General features: G+C 23.0%; 1 protein-coding gene and 1 long non-coding RNA gene across 4 annotated transcripts in view; both read left to right on the top strand.

The window, feature by feature from the left end:
* Positions 1 to 19,688, top strand: part of LOC142236875 (uncharacterized) — a 391,437-nt gene that overhangs the window by 353,071 nt on the left and 18,678 nt on the right. The window lies entirely within an intron of this gene.
* The window catches only part of Rgl (Ral guanine nucleotide dissociation stimulator-like), an 84,305-nt gene that overhangs the window by 45,939 nt on the left and 18,678 nt on the right, over positions 1 to 19,688 (top strand). The window contains exon 2 of one of the 3 annotated variants that reach the window (XM_075308155.1): positions 15,791 to 16,693. The exons of the other annotated variants lie outside the window; for them this stretch is intronic. Coding sequence (XP_075164270.1) covers positions 15,791 to 16,693 — 903 coding nt within the window. The remainder of the gene's footprint in view (positions 1 to 15,790; positions 16,694 to 19,688) is intronic. 3 annotated transcript variants of the gene reach the window in all.

Raw genomic sequence — 19,688 nt, 5'->3', positions numbered from 1 at the left:
CATTTTCCTTGTAAAATCGCCACTGCTTAGTCGAAAAGTTGTAAAAATGACTCTAATTTTCCTAAACTTCTAATACATATATATCGAGCGATAAATCATAAATAAACTTTTGCGAAGTTTCCTTAAAATTGCTTCAGATTTTAACGTTTCCCATATTTTTTTACTAACATTGTGTTCCACCCTAGTGCATTAGCCGACTTAAATTTTGAGTGTATAGATTTTGTAGAAGTCTATCAAATTCTTGCAGATCGAGTTATATTTAAATGTATGTATTTGGGACAAACCTTTATATATAGCCCCCAACACATTTGACGGATGTGATATGGTATCGAAAATTTAGATCTACAAAGTGGTGCAGGGTATAATATAGTCGGCCCCGCCCGACTTTAGACTTTCCTTACTGGTTTTTTACTAAAATTGTGTTCCACCCTAGTGCATTAGCCAACTTAAAATTTGAGTCTATAGATTTTGTAAAAGTCTATCAACTTCTGTCCAAGTCGATATTTAAATGTATGTATTTGGGACAAACCTTTATATATAGCACCCAACACATTTGGCGGATGTGATATGGTATCGAAAATTTAGATCTACAAAGTGGTGCAGGGTATAATATAGTCGGCCCCGCCCGACTTTAGACTTTCCTTACTTATTTTATATTGAGTATTACTAAATATTTACAATTATCCCGTATAACTTAAGGTACGATGTCCAAAAACAAAAGAAAAAAAAACACAAAAAAACAAGTAAGGAAAGTCTAAAGTCGGGCGGGACCGACTATATTATACCCTGCACCACTTTGTAGATCTAAGTTTTCGATACCATATCACATCCGTCAAATGTGTTGGGTGCTATATATAAAGGTTTGTCCCAAATACATACATTTAAATATCACTCGATTTGGACAGAATTTGATAGACTTTTACAAAATCTATAGACTCAAAATTTAAGTTGGCTAATGCACTAGGGTGGAACACAATATTAGTAAAAAAGAAATATGGGAAACATTTAAATCGGAAGCAATTTTAAGGAAACTTCACAAAAGTTTATTTATGATTTATCGCTCGATATATATGTATTAGAAGTTTAGGAAAATTAGGGTCATTTTTACAACTTTTCGACTAAGCAGTGGCGATTTAACAAGGAAAATGTTGGTATTTTGACCATTTTTGTCAAAATCAGAAAAACATATATATGGGAGCTATATCTAAATCTGAACTAATTTCAATCAAATTTGGCACACATGACTATATTACTAATTGTACTCCTAGTGCAAAATTTCAACCAAATTGGGCCTAAACTCTGGCTTCTGGGGCCATATAAGTCCATATCGGGCGAAAAATATATATGGAAGCTATATCTAAATCTGAACCGATTTCAATCAAATTTGGCACACATGACTATACTACCAATTGTACTCCTTGTGCAAAATTTCAAGCTAATCGGGATAAAACTCTGGCTTCTGGGTCCACATAAGTGCATATCGGGCGAAAGATATATATGGGAGCTATATCTAAATCTGAATCGATTTCAACCAAATTTGGCACGCATTGCTACAATGCTAAATCTACTCCCTGTGCAAAATTTCAACCAAATTGGGCCAAAACACTGGCTTTTAGGACCATATTAGTCCATATCGGGCGAAAGATATATATGGGAGCTATATCTAAATCTGAACCGATTTTGATCAAATTTTGCACACTTGACTATACTACTAATTGTACTCCTAGGGCAAAATTTCAACCAAATTCGGCAAAAAATCTGGCTTCTGGGGCCATATAAGTCTATATCGGGCGAAGGATATATATGGGAGCTATATCTAAATCTGAACCGATTTCAATCAAATTTAGCACACTTGACTATACGACTAAGTGTTATGTTTGTACAAAATTTCAAGCAAATCGGTATAAAACTCTGGCTGCTGGATCCATATTAGTGCATATCGGGCGAAAGATATATATGGGAGCTATATCTAAATCTCAACCGATTTCTTCCAAAATCAATAGGGTTCTATTCTGACCCAAATTAGGAACATGTGCCAAATTTGAAGGCGATTGGACTTAAATTGCGACCTAGACTTTGATCACAAAAATGTGTTCACAGACAGACGGACATGGTTATATCGACTCAGGGACCCACCCTGAGCATTATTGCCAAAGACACCATGTGTCTATCTCGTCTCCTTCTGGGTGTTACAAACATATGCACTAACTTATAATACCCTGTTCCACAGTGTGGCGCAGGGTATAAAAACAATAAAAATTGAACCTAATTTCTGAAAATCCTTATTTGGATCTTAATGTAGGTTAGGATGTTACGGTATAAGCTTTATAATAATTTCTAGCACGTATAGCGATAAGCCGAAAACAAAACTTGTGTTATTAATTCACAATGGCGACACAATATGCGAGAAGGTAAAAGTCATATTCCACAAGTAATTAAACTGAATAAAATCTAAATTGTTTATAAATCATGTTTTCTGCTTGTGTTGTTGCAATTACCCATAAAAACACAGAGATTTTACTACTACTCGTACCTAACAAATAAATTAACATTTAAATTAATATAACAAGCAAATGAGTAAGAGCTAATCTTCATTGTTGCGCTTTAGAACAAAAATGAGACGGCAATTCGGTGAGTGAAATTATGTAGATGATGCACAGTGGGGAAAAAATTACATTCACAAATGAAAAACAAAAGAAAAATAAAATAGTAATAAAATATTCATAATGTTTTGAAGAGAGAGAATTAATGCATAAAAAAAAAATTCTTCACTGATATATTTCAATGAGATACTTTTAGCCTGATACAGGCTGTTTTAATTCCTAAATTATTTATACCACATTTTATTAGAATATTTATTCGAGCTTATTGGTCATATAAGATGAAGGGAATTGATACCATTAAGTTATTGAAAAGAAATGAATTTAATTCATTCAGTTGCACAATTAAATTATTCAATTAAATGATTCATAAGAAATTACTTGAGTTAATTATTATTATAATTATAATTTTTAATTAAATTAATATTAAAAAATATTTTTTTTTGTATAAAAATTAATGGTGATATTTTTTTCTGTTTATGTTTATGAAATATTCCAAATATGTGCAAAGTTTTAGTCAAATGTGCAAAGTTTTAGTCAAATGCAATTGTTGGCACATCCACCTAATCTTTAAAGAATTAAAAAAGCAAAAAAACAAAATAAAACAAACATTGAACAAAGAGGTGGCCAAGCAGTGAAGCGGCGAGGGTGAAACGAATGTTAAGCTGGAGGGGCAAATGTTAAGGATTTGTTTTGCGACGCGACGAACAAGGGAATGAATCAATGTTGAAATGAATGAATGGAAGCGTCATAAAAAATCATTGAAAGCGAGTCATAAATAATAACAGAGCTAATTGAAATAAATCGGAATAAAACTGAAATTAAAAAAAAAAAATGATTACGACCGTTTATATAAAAATAACTATTTTATGAAATTTTCCAAAAACAAAAAAATATTATTTTAATTAAAAATTAAATGATTTTATAATTTATATTTAAAAATAGTAAAAAACCGTTGTTTATATAATCTATCAAAATTTGGAGCAACAAAAAACCAAACAAAAAAATGTATTTTGAAAAAAACTCTATTTCTATAAAAGTTTTGTCAAGATTTTAAATCTATAGAAATTTTAGACCAAATCTTATTTCTGAAGTAAATTTTCTCAAAATGTCATTTCTATAGAAAATTTTGTCAAAATTTTAATTTTATAGAAAATTTTGTCAAAATTTTATTTTTGTAGAAGATGTTGTCAAAATTTTATTTTTTTAGAAACTTTTGTCAAAATTTTATTGTTTTAGAAAATTTTGTCAAAATTTTATTGTTTTAGAAAATTTTGTCAAAATTTTATTTCTTTAGAAAATTTTGTCAAAATTTTATTTCTATAGAAAATTTTGTCAAAATTTTATTTCTATAAAAAATTTTGTCAAAATTTTGTTTCTTTAGAAAATTTTGTCAAAATTTTATTTCTATAGAAAATTTTGTCAAAATTTTATTTCTATAGAAAATTTTGTCAAAATTTTATTTCTATAGAAAATTTTATTTCTATAGAACATTTTGTCAAAATTTTATTTCTATAGAAAATTTTGTCAAAATTTTATGTCTATGGAAAATTTTGTCAAAATTTTATTTCTGTAGAAAATTTTGTCAAAATTTTATTTCTATAGAGAATTTTGTCAAAATTTTATTTCTATAAAAAATTTTGTCAAAATTTTGTTTCTTTAGAAAATTTTGTCAAAATTTTATTTCTATAGAAAATTTTGTCAAAATTTTATTTCTATAGAAAATTTTGTCAAAATTTTATTTCTATAGAAAATTTTGTGAAAATTTTTTGTTTTAGGAAAATTTGTTAAAGTAATATTTTCTAAAAATTTTTGTAAAAATTTTATTTTTATAGAAAATTATTGCCAAAATTCCATTTCTATAGAAAAATTTTCTATAATTTTGCTTCTATAGAAAATTTTGTCAACATTTTATTTTTTTAGAAAAGTTTGTCAAAATTTTATGTTTTTTTAGAAAATTTTGTCAAAATTTTATTTCTTTGGAAAATTTTGTCAAAATTTTATTTCTATAGAAAATTTTGTCAAAATTTTATTTCTATAAAAAATTTTGTCAAAATTTTGTTTTTTTTAGAAAATTTTGTCAAAATTTTAGTTCTATAAAAAATTTTGTCAAAATTTTGTTTCTTTAGAAAATTTTGTCAAAATTTTATTTCTATAGAAAATTTTGTCAAAATTTTATTTCTATAGAAAATTTTGTCAAATTTTATTTCTATGGAAAATTTTGTCAAAATTTTATTTGTGTAGAAAATTTTGTCAAAATTTTATTTCTATAGAAAATTTTGTCAAATTTTATTTCTATGGAAAATTTTGTCAAAATTTTATTTGTGTAGAAAATTTTGTCAAAATTTTATTTCTATAGAAAATTTTGTCAAAATTTTATTTCTATGGAAAATTTTGTCAAAATTTTATTTCTGTAGAAAATTTTGTCAAAATTTTATTTCTATAGAAAATTTTGTCCAAATTTTATTTCTATAGAAAATTTTGTCAACATTTTATTTCTATAGAAAATTTTGTGAAAATTTTTTGTTTTAGGAAAATTTGTTAAAGTAATATTTTCTAAAAATTTTTGTAAAAATTTTATTTTTATAGAAAATTATTGCCAAAATTCCATTTCTATAGAAAAATTTTCTATAATTTTGCTTCTATAGAAAATTTTGTCAACATTTTATTTTTTTAGAAAAGTTTGTCAAAATTTTATGTTTTTTTTAGAAAATTTTGTCAAAATTTTATTTCTTTGGAAAATTTTGTCAAAATTTTATTTCTATAGAAAATTTTATTTCTATAGAACATTTTGTCAAAATTTTATGTCTATGGAAAATTTTGTCAAAATTTTATTTCTGTAGAAAATTTTGTCAAAATTTTATTTCTATAGAAAATTTTGTCAAAATTTTATTTCTATAAAAAATTTTGTCAAAATTTTGTTTCTTTAGAAAATTTTGTCAAAATTTTATTTCTATAGAAAATTTTGTCAAAATTTTATTTCTATAGAAAATTTTGTCAAAATTTTATTTCTATAGAAAATTTTGTGAAAATTTTTTGTTTTAGGAAAATTTGTTAAAGTAATATTTTCTAAAAATTTTTGTAAAAATTTTATTTTTATAGAAAATTATTGCCAAAATTCCATTTCTATAGAAAAATTTTCTATAATTTTGCTTCTATAGAAAATTTTGTCAACATTTTATTTTTTTAGAAAAGTTTGTCAAAATTTTATGTTTTTTTAGAAAATTTTGTCAAAATTTTATTTCTTTGGAAAATTTTGTCAAAATTTTATTTCTATAGAAAATTTTGTCAAAATTTTATTTCTATAAAAAATTTTGTCAAAATTTTGTTTTTTAGAAAATTTTGTCAAAATTTTATTTCTATAAAAAATTTTGTCAAAATTTTGTTTTTTTAGAAAATTTTGTCAAAATTTTAGTTCTATAAAAAATTTTGTCAAAATTTTGTTTCTTTAGAAAATTTTGTCAAAATTTTATTTCTATAGAAAATTTTGTCAAAATTTTATTTCTATAGAAAATTTTGTCAAAATTTTATTTCTATAGAAAATTTTGTGAAAATTTTATTTCTATAGAATATTTTGTCAAAATTTTATTTCTATAGAAAATTTTGTCAAATTTTATTTCTATGGAAAATTTTGTCAAAATTTTATTTGTGTAGAAAATTTTGTCAAAATTTTATTTCTATAAAAAATTTTGTCAAAATTTTATTTCTATGGAAAATTTTGTCAAAATTTTATTTCTGTAGAAAATTTTGTCAAAATTTTATTTCTATAGAAAATTTTGTCCAAATTTTATTTCTATAGAAAATTTTGTCCAAATTTTATTTCTATAGAAAATTTTGTCAACATTTTATTTCTATAGAAAATTTTGTCAACATTTTATTTCTATAGAAAATTTTGTCAAAATTTTATTTCTATAGAAAATTTTGTCAACATTTTATTTTTATAGAAATTTTTGTCAAAATAAAGAAATTTTGTCAAAATTTTATTTTTATAGAAAATTTTGTCAAAATTTTATTTCTATAGAAAATTTTGTCAACATTTTATTTTTATAGAAAAATTTTGTAAAAATTTTAGTTTTTTAGGAAATTTTGTCAAAATTTTATTTCCATAGAAAATGTTGTCAAAATTTTATTTCTATAGAAAATTTTATTTTTAAAGAAATTTTGTCAACATTTTTTGTTTTAGGAAATTTTGTCAAAGTTATATTTTATAAAAAATGTTGTATTTTGATAGAAAATTATTGCCAAAATTTAATTTCTATAGAAAATTTTGTCAATATTTTATTTCTATAGAAAATGTTGTCAAATTTTATTTCTATTTCTGGATGATATCGTTGACCTTTTTATTTATCTTTAAGAATTATTTTTCATAGTTTCGGCTATTTGTCGAAATTTTATTTCTATAGAAAATTTTGTCAACATTTTATTTCAATCGAAAATTTTGTTAAAATTTTAGTTTTATAGAAAAATTTGTCAAAATTTTATTTCAAAATTTTATTTCTATAGAAAATTTTGTCAAAATTTTATTTCTATAGAAAATTTTGTCAAAATTTTATTTCTATAGAAAATGTTTTCAAAATTTTTTTTCTATAGAAAATTTTGTCAAAATTTTATTTCTATAGAAAAATTTGTCAACATTTTATTTCTATAGAAAATTTTGTCAAAATTTTATTTCAATAGAAAATTTTGTCAACATTTTATTTCTATAGAAAATTTTGTCAAAATTTTATTTCTATAGAAAACTTTCCCAAAAAGAAAGGAAAGGAAGCTCTTCTTTCAATGTAGATCTGTTATAAATTGATGCCAATATAAATTCTCATTTCATTTGTCATCTCCCTCTCCCTCTTGCCCTATACTTATAAAGGTTACTAAATATTATATCAGCTGCTAACTTTTATCCGTCCATCCTATGGTAGTTTTTTGTTTTTGGATCTTATGCTAATACGACTCATGTTTACTTCTATTATCATGCACTTTTGACGTTTTTGTTTCAAATCATCAAATGACAGGGGCCACAGAATGACTGCCTTGATTTGAATTTAGGTCAATGCATTATGAACAAAAATGTGTATGAAGAGAAAATAAATCGCTTCAAGTGGACTTTGTAAATACGTATGAACCAAATACATCATCAAATCAGTCACAGCTCTGAAGAAGTACACATTTCTCCTTTTTGAAAACAAAAGAAACATGGAAATACGGCCATTGTTAGCTGTCATTTCGTTTGAGGAAACTAAACGCCGACAAACATTATTAAAATTTATGTCAACATTTTCGTGAGGTATATCTAGAGCAATGGCCTGAATAGTCTAAGTAAGTTTGTCGTAACACTTATAGAAAAAATTACGTTCCAAAATCGTGAACGGACCGTAACAGAATGAAAGGGAAACGTTCACGAAAAATCAAAACGGAAATGCTCAAGGTTTCGTGCATGGGCGTTCACGATTTCTTGAATAGATTTCGTATTTCTTTGGTCATGAAAAGTCTTGAAATATTCGTTAGACGTTCTTATGCCATAAGATATATAAGATCGTGATGTATGATATAAAAAGATAAAAAATATTTTTCTTTCAAAAAGCTCCAAAATTTGCCCCTGACCTTCAACCTGTCTACTTCAGCTTTGTAACTATTAAATAATCACAATTGTCTTCCGGTTACTCCACTTACCCGTCTGGTAGTTAAATGACCACAAAAAGTCAGATCTCAATGAGGAGTGTTGTGTTGTTTTTACAATATTTATATATTATGCATCAAAAATTGAGTGTAATGAAGCAAAACTACTTGAAGATGTCAATTGCAATAATAAACAATGCGAACAATGAGATACAGTGGTCACTGGAAAGGAAAAACATGTTTAAAAATCTAAAAAAAATCATTACAAATATTATGTATATGATAGATGCATGGGTCAAGGGGTGGTCTCTTTTGTGAGGAGATCCAAAAATCAGAAATTTTTAACCGTAGTCACTAAACAAAAATTATTTATAGAAATAAAATGTTGACAAAATTTTCTATAGAACTAAAATTTGGAGAAAATTTTCTATAAAAATAAAATTTTGACAAAATTTTCTATAGAAATAAAATTTGGAGAAAATTTTCTATAGAAATAAAATTTGGAGAAAAATTTCTATAGAAATAAAATTTGGAGAAAATTTTTTATAGAAATAAAACTTGGAGAAAATTTTCTATAGAAATAAAATTTTGAGAAAATTTTCTATAGAAATAAAATTTTGACAAAATTTTCTATAGAACTAAAATTTGGAGAAAATTTTCTATAAAAATAAAATTTTGACAAAATTTTCTATAGAAATAAAATTTGGAGAAAATTTTCTATAGAAATAAAATTTGGAGAAAAATTTCTATAGAAATAAAATTTGGAGAAAATTTTCTATAGAAATAAAATTTGGAGAAAATTTTCTATATAAATAAAATTTAGACAAAATTTTCTGTAAAAATAAAATTTTGACAAAATTCTCTATAGAAATAAAATTTGGAGAAAATTTTCTGTAGAAATACAATTTTGACAAAATTTCCTATAAAAATAAAATTTTGACAAAATTTTCTATAAAAATAAAATTTTGACAAAATTTTCTATAGGAATAAAATTTGGAGAAAATTTTCTATAGAAATAAAATTTGAAAAAGTTTTCTATAGAAATAAAATTTGGAGAAAAATTTCTATAGAAATAAAATGTTGACAAAATTTTCTATAGAACTAAAATTTGGAGAAAATTTTCTATAGAAATAAAATTTTAAGAAAATTTTCTATATAAATAAAATTTTGAGAAAATTTTCTATAGAAGTAAAATTTGGAGAAAATTTTCTATAGAAATAAAATTTGGAGAAAATTTTCTATAGAAATAAAATTTGGAGAAAATATTCTATAGAAATAAAATGTTGCCAAAATTTACTATAGAAATAAAATTTTGACAAAACTTTCTATAGAAATAAAATTTTGACAAAATTTTCTATAGGAGTAAAATTCGGAGAAAATTTTCTATAGAAATACAATTTTGACAAAATTTCCTATAAAAATAAAATTTTGACAAAATTTTCTATAAAAATTAAATTTTGACAAAATTTTCTATAGAAATAAAATTTGGAGAAAATTTTCTATATAAATAAAATTTAGACAAAATTTTCTGTAAAAATAAAATTTTGACAAAATTCTCTATAGAAATAAAATTTTTACAAAATTTTCTATAGAAATACAATTTTGACAAAATTTCCTATAAAAATAAAATTTTGACAAAATTTTCTATAAAAATAAAATTTTGACAAAATTTTCTATAGAAATAAAATTTGGAGAAAATTTTCTATAGAAATAACATTTGGAAAAAGTTTTCTATAGAAATAAAATTTGGAGAAAAATTTCTATAGAAATAAAATGTTGACAAAATTTTCTATAGAACTAAAATTTGGAGAAAATTTTCTATAGAAATAAAATTTTAAGAAAATTTTCTATATAAATAAAATTTTGAGAAAATTTTCTATAGAAGTAAAATTTGGAGAAAATTTTCTATAGAAATAAAATTTGGAGAAAATTGTCTATAGAAATAAAATTTTGACAAAATATTCTATAGAAATAAAATGTTGCCAAAATTTACTATAGAAATAAAATTTTGACAAAACTTTCTATAGAAATAAAATTTTGACAAAATTTTCTATAGGAGTAAAATTCGGAGAAAATTTTCTATAGAAATACAATTTTGACAAAATTTCCTATAAAAATAAAATTTTGACAAAATTTTCTATAAAAATAAAATTTTGACAAAATTTTCTATAGAAATAAAATTTCGAGAACATTTTCTATAGAAATAAAATTTTGACAAAGTTTCCTATAGAAATAAAATTTGGAGAAAATTTTCTATAGAAATAAAATTTGGAGAAAATTTTCCATATAAATAAAATTTGGAGAAAGTTTTTTATATAAGTAAAATTTTGAAGAAAATTTTCTATAGAAATAAAATTTTGACAAAATTTTCTTTAGAAATAAGATTTTGACAAAATTTTCTATAGGAGTAAAATTCGGAGAAAATTTTCTATAGAAATACAATTTTGACAAAATTTCCTATAAAAATAAAATTTTGACAAAATTTTCTATAAAAATAAAATTTTGACAAAATTTTCTATAGAAATAAAATTTGGAGAAAATTTTCTATAGAAATAAAATTTGGAAAAAGTTTTCTGTAGAAATAAAATTTGGAGAAAATTTGCTATATAAATAAAATTTGGAGAAAATTTTCTATAGAAATAAAATTTTGAGAAAGTTTTCTATAGAAGTAAAATTTGGAGAAAATTTTCTATAGAAATAAAATTTTGACAAAATTTTCTATAGAATTAAAATTTGGAGAAAATTTTCCATATAAATAAAATTTTGAGAAAGTTTTCTATAGAAATAAAATTTTGACAAAATTTTCTTTAGAAATAAGATTTTGACAAAATTTTCTATAGAAATAAAATTTTGGCAAAATTTTCTGTAGAAATAAAATTTTGACAAAATTTTCTGTAGAAATAAAATTTTGACAAAATATTCTATAGAAATAAAATTTTGCCAAAATTTTCTATAGAAATAAAATTAAAATTAGACATAAAATTTTGACAAAATTTTCTATAGAAATCAAATTTTGCCAAGTTTTTCTATAGGAATAAAATTTTGTCAAAACATATCACCTTTCCTTTGCCAAAGTCAAATTAATTTTTTATTATAGTTTGTCCTGTTTGATTAGAATAATTTTTACAATTTTAGAAATTTTTTAAGACTACTTTGTTTGCTCTACTGTGTCATACTCTTAATCCCAGCAGATGTTCAAGCAGCTGCTGGTTAAATATTACTAGATAGCTTTAAGGCATTTTATTGATTTTTTGCTATTGTTTGCTTCCGTGACTCATAAAACAAACAAAAAAGAAAACTAATTTTTATCCAAAATGGTCATGAATACTGGAATATGGGGGAACGAGCTATTTAAGCACAATGCTACACGTGTTAAGCTGTGTTCAAGTAGTACTTGTCATTACCCGATATTGTCAGCAGACATCGCAAAAAACAAAAAAATTATTTCATACAATCATCCATGAAACATTTGAAGAGTCTATAAATGAATTAAAATTCTAAAGTATTTCCGTAGAAAAAAGCCATTGTCTATGTGAAAAATTTGTTTGAAAAATTTTTCTTTATTTGGAAAAGATATAGGAAAATGTCTACACTAATGACTGTTGGTGATTTTCAATTAATATCTAGTGGTCAAAATTACATTGGATTAATTAATTGGATTTCCTGCTTCTAAAACAAACAGGTTACCGTATAGTTTTTGCTTCCCAGTGAAATTGATTTGATTTCTGTTACTATGAGTAATTTCAAGTACCCAGTTTATTGCACTTAATTGAAGAAAATTTTGTAATATTCCTTTTACTGATAACGTGCGAATATCAGAAAAGAAAAAAAAAGTGATAGAGACGACTACAATGTCATCTAAATGAAAAATCCCAGACTAAAATAAAAACTAGATTAGAATCAAAAATCTCAATATGTCTACGACCTATTCCTAGGAATTAAAACTCTTGGTATGGTAAAGTACAATGGTAATGGCACACTGTCTGTTTTCAAATAGCAGAAAACGAAAATAGAAATATCGGTCGTTTGAAATATTGGGGTTTATTTTCAAAATGCCAGGAACAACAAAAATGTGTATAGGTGCCACCATTGCCAAATCCCAGAATGTGAAAATAGGCTCCTTTTTAAAAGGTAATTTGGGGTTTATTTTCATAGTGCAAATGGGCCCAAAAATAACGTCATGAAGTTACTTTCCAAAAACATATACAGTTGGTGTTGGTTTTTCCGGCGGTATGAAAATATGCCCCAGAAATAATATTCTGGGGCTTTAGCTAATTTTCATGGGGCCCATGTCCATAGAGCCATTTTTCCCCTTAAAAGTTTGGGTTTCTACATCATTTGCATGCATGCAGTCTGCACATATGTTTCGACCGAAGAATCGGTTAGGGCCAAAACTCGATCGACGGCCATGAGTCGGCCATCGAGTTTTTGGTAGAATGAAATAACGCCCCAAAAACATTTTTTCGCATACAATTTAATTTTTAATTTACGGTGTCATGAAAAATAGTCCCAAAGCAATAAAATAACTTCCAAAACAATAAAATAACTTCCAAACTATGTGGCTTTTGTTTCCTACACAGAAAAAAATTCACTAAAATTTTTCCAATTAAAATTTTAATTGAGTTTCAAAAAAATTAATTGATTCAACAAATTATTTAATTGAAACAAAAATCAATCAGCAAAATTAATAGTATCAATTAATTTTTTAATTAGATCAATTAATTTTTTAATTGATACTATCATTTCTGTGATTGAAGACATTTCAATTAAAAAATTAATTGGATCAATTAATTTAATAATTGAATCAGAATTTTTTTTGTGTACGTTAACATTTGGGGCTTTATTTCATTCCTTCCTTGGCGCTATATTTTAATGAACGGTATTTCATGAAGCCAGCCCTAGAAGAATTAAATAATACCCAAAAAAAGAAAATAGGTTTTCCTACCTATTCGGGACTTAATTTCATTTCTATAGAAATAAAATTATGATAAAATTTTCTATAGAAATAAAAATTTCACAAAGTTTTCCTTACAAATAAAATTTTGACAAAATTTTCTAAAGAAATAAAATTTTGACAAAATTTTCTATAGAAATAAAATTTTGATAAACTTTTTTATAGAAATAAAATTTTGATAAAATTTTCTATAGAAATAAAATTTTGACAAAATTTTCTATAGAAATAAAAATTTGACAAAGTTTTCGTTACAAATAAAATTTTGATAAAATTTTCTTTAGAAATAAAATTTTGACAACATTTTCTTTAGAAATAAAATTTTGACAAAATTTTCTATAGAGATAAAATTTCGACAAAATTTTCTATAGAAATAAAATTTTGACAAAATTTTTTATAGAAATAAAATTTTTTGCAAAATATTTTATAGAAATAAAATTGTGATAAAATTTTCTATAGAAATAAAATTTGGCAAAATTTTTTATAGAAATAAAATTTTGACAAAATTTTTTATAGAAATAAAATGTTGACAAAATTTTCTATAGAAATAAAATTTGGACAAAATTTTCTATAGAAATAAAATTTTGACAAAATGTTCTATAGAAATAAAATTTTGACAAAATTTTCTATAGAAATAAAATTTTCTATAGAAATAAAATTTTGACAAAATTTTCTATAGAAATAAATTTTTGACAAAATTTTCTATAGAAATAAAATTTTGACAAAATTTTCTATAGAAATAAAATTTTGACAAAATTTTCTATAGAAATAAAATTTTGATAAAATTTTCTATAGAAATAAAATTTTGAAAAATAGAATGTTGACTAAATTTTCTATAGAAATAAAATTTTGACAACATTTTCTATAGAAATAAAATTTTGAAAAAATTTTCTATAGAAATAAAATTGTGACTAAATTTTCTGTAGAAATAAAATTTTGACTAAATTTTCTATAGAAATAAAATTTGACTATATTTTCTATAGAAATAAAATTTTGAAAAAATTTTCTATAGAAAAAAAATTTGGACAACATTTTCTATAGAAATAAAATTTTGACAAAATTTTATATAAAATAAATTATGACAAAATTTTCTATAGAAATAAAATTTCGACAAAATTTTTTATAGAAATAAAATTTTGACAAAATTTTTTATAGAAATAAAATTTTGATAAAATTTTCTATAGAAGTAAAATTTTGACAAAATTTTTTATAGAAATAAAATTTTGACAAAATTCTTTATAGAAATAAAATTTTGACAAAATTTTCTATGGAAATAAAATGTTGAAAAAATTTCTTATAGAAATAAAATTTTGATAAAATTTTCTATAGAAATAAAATTTTGAGAAAATTTTCTATAGAAATAAAATGTTGACAAAATTTTCTATAGAAATAAAAATTTGACAAAGTTTTCGTTACAAATAAAATTTTGATAAAATTTTCTATAGAAATAAAATTTTGAGAAAATTTTCTATAGAAATAAAATGTTGACAAAATTTTCTATAGAAATAAAATGTTGACAAAATTTTCTATAGAAATAAAAATTTGACAAAGTTTTCGGTACAAATAAAATTTTGATAAAATTTTCTATAGAATAAAATTTTGACAAAATTTTCTATAGAAATAAAATTTTGAAAAAATTTTCTATAGAAATAAAATTTTGACAAAATTTTCTATAGAAATAAAATTTTAATAACATTTTCTATAGAAATAAAATTTTGATAAAAGTTTCTATAGAAATAAAATTTTGACAAAATTTTCTGTAGGAATAAAATGTTGACTAAATTTTCTATAGAAATAAAGTTTTGACAAAATTTTCTATAGAATTAAAATTTTGAAAAAATTTTCTATAGAAATAAAATTTTGACAAAATTTTCTGTAGAAATAAAATTTTGACTAAATTTTCTATAGAAATAAAATTTTGACAAAATTTGCTATAGAAATAACATTTTGAAAAAATTTTCTATAGAAATAAAATTTGGACAAAATTTTCTATAGAAATAAAATTTTGACAAAATTTGCTATAGAACTAAAATTTTCATAATTTTTTTTGAGAACAAATGGAAGCGACCATGGTTATTTGCTTCTAGGAGGTTTCACTGTATTGGGAACCATCTGTTGTAGAATAACAATTGAATCTTTTAGATCACATTGTTTACTAATGAAATAAATTAAATAATAATTAAATATATAATAATTTCCAGGAAATAAATTAGTCTGTCTGTAAAGGTAATAACTGGAAAAAGAATTCTAGTTTTCACCACAATATTCTAATTTTCCTAAAAATTTAAACAAAAAAATGACCATTTTTTTTATAAAATGTGGAAGAGTCATAAAATAAACATCAAAAGAAAATGAAATTTTTGTATATTATATTTATATTATACAAAAAATTGTATAGCTACCAATGTTGTTATTATTTCTGTTGATGTTCGATATATTCCATAAAATTGGAAACGAAATAATGAAAATGAGAAAACAAATTTTGTTTAAAGAATTATTATTAAATGAAATGAGGGGCACACCTGTTGCGTTGGCGTCTCCTCTGATAATATGCATGATTCATTTGCCATTCATTGTTGGCATTCATTCATCCATGCATGACATTATAACATGTGTTCCATGTTTCCAGAATTTCTCTAATAACTCATACACATATTCAACAAAATCGAATAAAAAGATTGCCGTGAAAGTCTTAAAGAGTCCCCAAAATCCCAATTATCAAGCAAATGCTGCTAAGGAATTTCACGTCTATCAAACAACGGATCAGTACCATCAGCAGCAGCATCAACAACATAAAGCTTTAATGCCACCCCTGGATCATGCCACACATATCATAAGTCATCAGCATCATTGCAAGCATCATCACAAGCATCATTTGCCACAACAGCCGCAATCATTGCCGCTATATCAGCAGCATCATCATTTCAATACGCATGCGCAGCATCAGCAGCATGTGGCAACACAATTGCAACAACAAAAACAACAGCTGCAACAAGAATTGCAGCAACATTTTCAACATTTTCACCCTCATGACTATTCTTCCAATTCGAATCAGAACGATTTCCATGAACGATATGACAGAAAAGTACCGCCATCATCGTTGGCTTCACCCCTGAGTGCCAGCACACCTACCAATACTCCATCGCATAAGACTTGCCATTCATCGCCACAAACGCCAAAACATCATCCACCTGTGAAATGTTTGGCCCAACGACAGTCATCCACCCCATGTTGTATTGCCGCCACACCCACCAGTACACCAGATCACCGTATGGCCAAAACGCCCACATCCTCATTAACAAAGGCAAAGAAATGGCGTCGTCCATTCAGTTCATATCATTCCTGTGAAGATTTGGATACGGCAAATAATGCCGTCAATTTGAATAAATCCAAGACGGATCAGCAACATTCAAATGAGAAAATGGTAGTGGCCAGCCTTAAATATTTGTGTGCATGCACGGGAGCCACATTAAGGAATTTGTCAAAGAAAACCAAAGATTTGCATAAAAAGAATTGCTATTCATATGTAAAGGTAGGTTGTATTTTACCATCCAAGGACAAGAGAAATAGGACATTATATAGGATCTACCTAAAATTTTTTATTTTGCTATGGTCTATAAATGTTTGCTGTTTTATGGATATTAAATTTTATAAAATTTATTATTTTTTGCCGTGTTAATATTTATTAATATTTCATTGTAGCAACTGAAGTTGGTTTGATAGACTCTCAAACTCTCAAAACGTCTTTGCGATACATTCTAATTGCATAATTTTATTTTATCAAATTTGTTTCTCTTAATATTTATTTTTCTAATTTTGTCAAAATTATATTTCTATAGAAAATTTTAACAAAATTTTATTTCTATAGAAAATTTTGTCAAAATATTATTTCTATAGAAAATTTTGTCAAAATTTTATTTCTATAGAAAATTTTAGACAAAATTTGATTTCTATAGGAATTCTGTCAAACTTTTAGTTCTATAGCAATTTTTGTTAAAATTTTATTTCTATAGAAAATTATGTCAAAATTTTATTTCTATAGAAAACTTTGTCAAAATTTTATTTCTATAGAAAATTTTGTCGAAATTTTATTTCTATAGAAAATTTTGTCAAATTTTTTTCTATAGAAAATTTTAACAAAATTTTATTTCTATAGAAAATTTTGTCAAATTTTTTTTCTATAGAAAATTTTAACAAAATTTTATTTCTATAGAAAATTTTGTCAAAATTTCATTTTTGCAAAAAATTTTGTCAAAATTTTATTTTTATAGAAAATTTTGTCCAAATTTTAGTTTTATAGAAAATTTTGTCAAAATTTTATTTCTAAAGAAAATTTTGTAAAAATGTTATTTCTATAGAAAATTTTGTTAAAATTTGATTTCTATAGAAAATTTTGTCAAAATTTTATTTCTATAGAAAATTTTCTCAAAACTTAATTTTTATAGAAAATTTTGTCAAAATTTTATTTCTATAGAAAATTTTCTCAAAATTTAATTTTTATAGGAATTTTGCAAACTTTTAGTTCTATAACAATTCTTGTTAAAATTTTATTTCTATAGAAAATTTTATTTCTATAGAAAATTTTGCCCATTTTTTTTCTATAGAAAATTTTAACAAAATTTTATTTCTGCAGAAAATTTTGTCAAAATTTTATTTCTATAGAAAATTTTGTCAAAATTTTATTTCTATAGAAAATTTTGTCAAAATTTTATTTCTATAGAAAATTTTGTCAAGATTTTTTTCTATAGAAAATTTTAACAAAATTTTATTTCAATAGAAAATTTTGTCAAAATTTCATTTCTACAAAAAAATTTGTGAAAATTTTATTTTTATACAAAGAAAAGGAAAAGAGATATGTTTGTTTCGAATTTATTTCGGCATAAGCCGGCTATCAATGTAAAACCTTTTTTCGGAGGGTTCAAGTGTGGTTTTTGTTGGGTTTAATAAACTGCCTGAATTTATTCTGATAATTGGTTGATAGTTTTGCTGCAAGTAGAGGATGCTGATGAGGAATGTGGTAATTCCGAAACGTGCGTCCATCCAACCATCTTGCAGTCTATAGGGCTTTGCCCAAATAAATTTGACAAACATTCTTTTCCTCTGTTGGTTAAGCTACTCTTGTAGTTTAGTCAATGTATGGTTTTAAGCTGCAATAAAAAACAAAAGCAAAATTTTATTTCGATAGAAAATTTTGTCAAGATTTTATTTCTATAGAAAATTTTGTCAAAATTTTATTTCTATAGAAAATTTTGTCAAAATTTTATTTCTATAGAAAATTTTGTCAAGATTTTTTTCTATAGAAAATTTTAACAAAATTTTATTTCAATAGAAAATTTTGTCAAAATTTCATTTCTACAAAAAAATTTGTGAAAATTTTATTTTTATACGAAGTTTTAGTTTTATAGAAAATTTTGTCAAAATTTTATTTCTATAGAAAATTTTGTCAAAATTTTATTTCTATAGAAAATTTTGTCTAAATTTTATTTCTATACAAAATTTTGCCCATTTTTTTCTATAGAAAATTTCAACAAAATTTTATTTCTAAAGAAAATTTTGTCAAAATTTGATTTCTATAGAAAATTTTGTCAAAATTTTATTTCTATAGAAAATTTTGTCAAAATTTTAATTTTATAGAAAATTTTGACAAAATTTGATTTCTATAGAAAATTTTGTCAAAATTTTATTTCTATAGGAATTTTGTCAAAATTTGATTTCTATAGAAAATTTTCTCAAAATTTTACTTCTATAGGAATTTTGTCAAAATTTTATTTCTATAGAAAATTTTGTCAAAATTTTATTTCTATAGAAAATTTTATCAAAATTTTATTTCTATAGAAAATTTTGTCAAAATTTTATTTCTATAGAAAATTTTGTTAAAATTTTATCTCTATAGATAATTTTGTCAAAATTTCATTTTTACAAAAATTTTTGTCAAAATTATCAAAATTTCATTTTTACAAAAAATTTTGTCAAAATTTTATTTTTATACAAAATTTTGTCAAAATTTTAGTTTTATAGAAAATTTTGTCAAAATTTTATTTCTATAGAAAATTTTGTCAAAATTTTATTTCTATAGAAAATTGTGTCAAAATTTTATTTCTATAGAAAATTTTGCCAAAATTTTATTTCTATAGAAAATTTTGTTAAAATTTTATCTCTATAGATAATTTTGTCAAAATTTCATTTTTACAAAAAATTTTGTCAAAATTTTATTTTTATACAAAATTTTGTCAAAATTTTAGTTTTATAGTAAATTTTGTCAAAATTTTATTTCTGTAGAAAATTTTGTCAAAATTTTATTTCTATAGAAAATTTTGTAAAAATTGTATTTCTATAGAAAATTTTAACAAAATTTTATTTTTACAAAAAATTTTGTCAAAATTTAATTTTTATATAAAATTTTAGTTGTATAGAAAATTTTGTCAAAATTTTATTTCTATAGAAAATTTTGTCAAAATTTTATTTCTATAGAAAATTTTGTTGACAGTTTATTTCTATAGAATATTTTGTCAAAATGTTATTTCTAT

The sequence above is a fragment of the Haematobia irritans genome, chromosome 4 (assembly GCF_050003625.1).
Source record: "Haematobia irritans isolate KBUSLIRL chromosome 4, ASM5000362v1, whole genome shotgun sequence".
Classification (NCBI taxonomy): domain Eukaryota; kingdom Metazoa; phylum Arthropoda; class Insecta; order Diptera; family Muscidae; genus Haematobia; species Haematobia irritans.
Note: the sequence above shows the minus strand (reverse complement) of the source record. Positions and strands in the feature narration are given on the sequence as shown.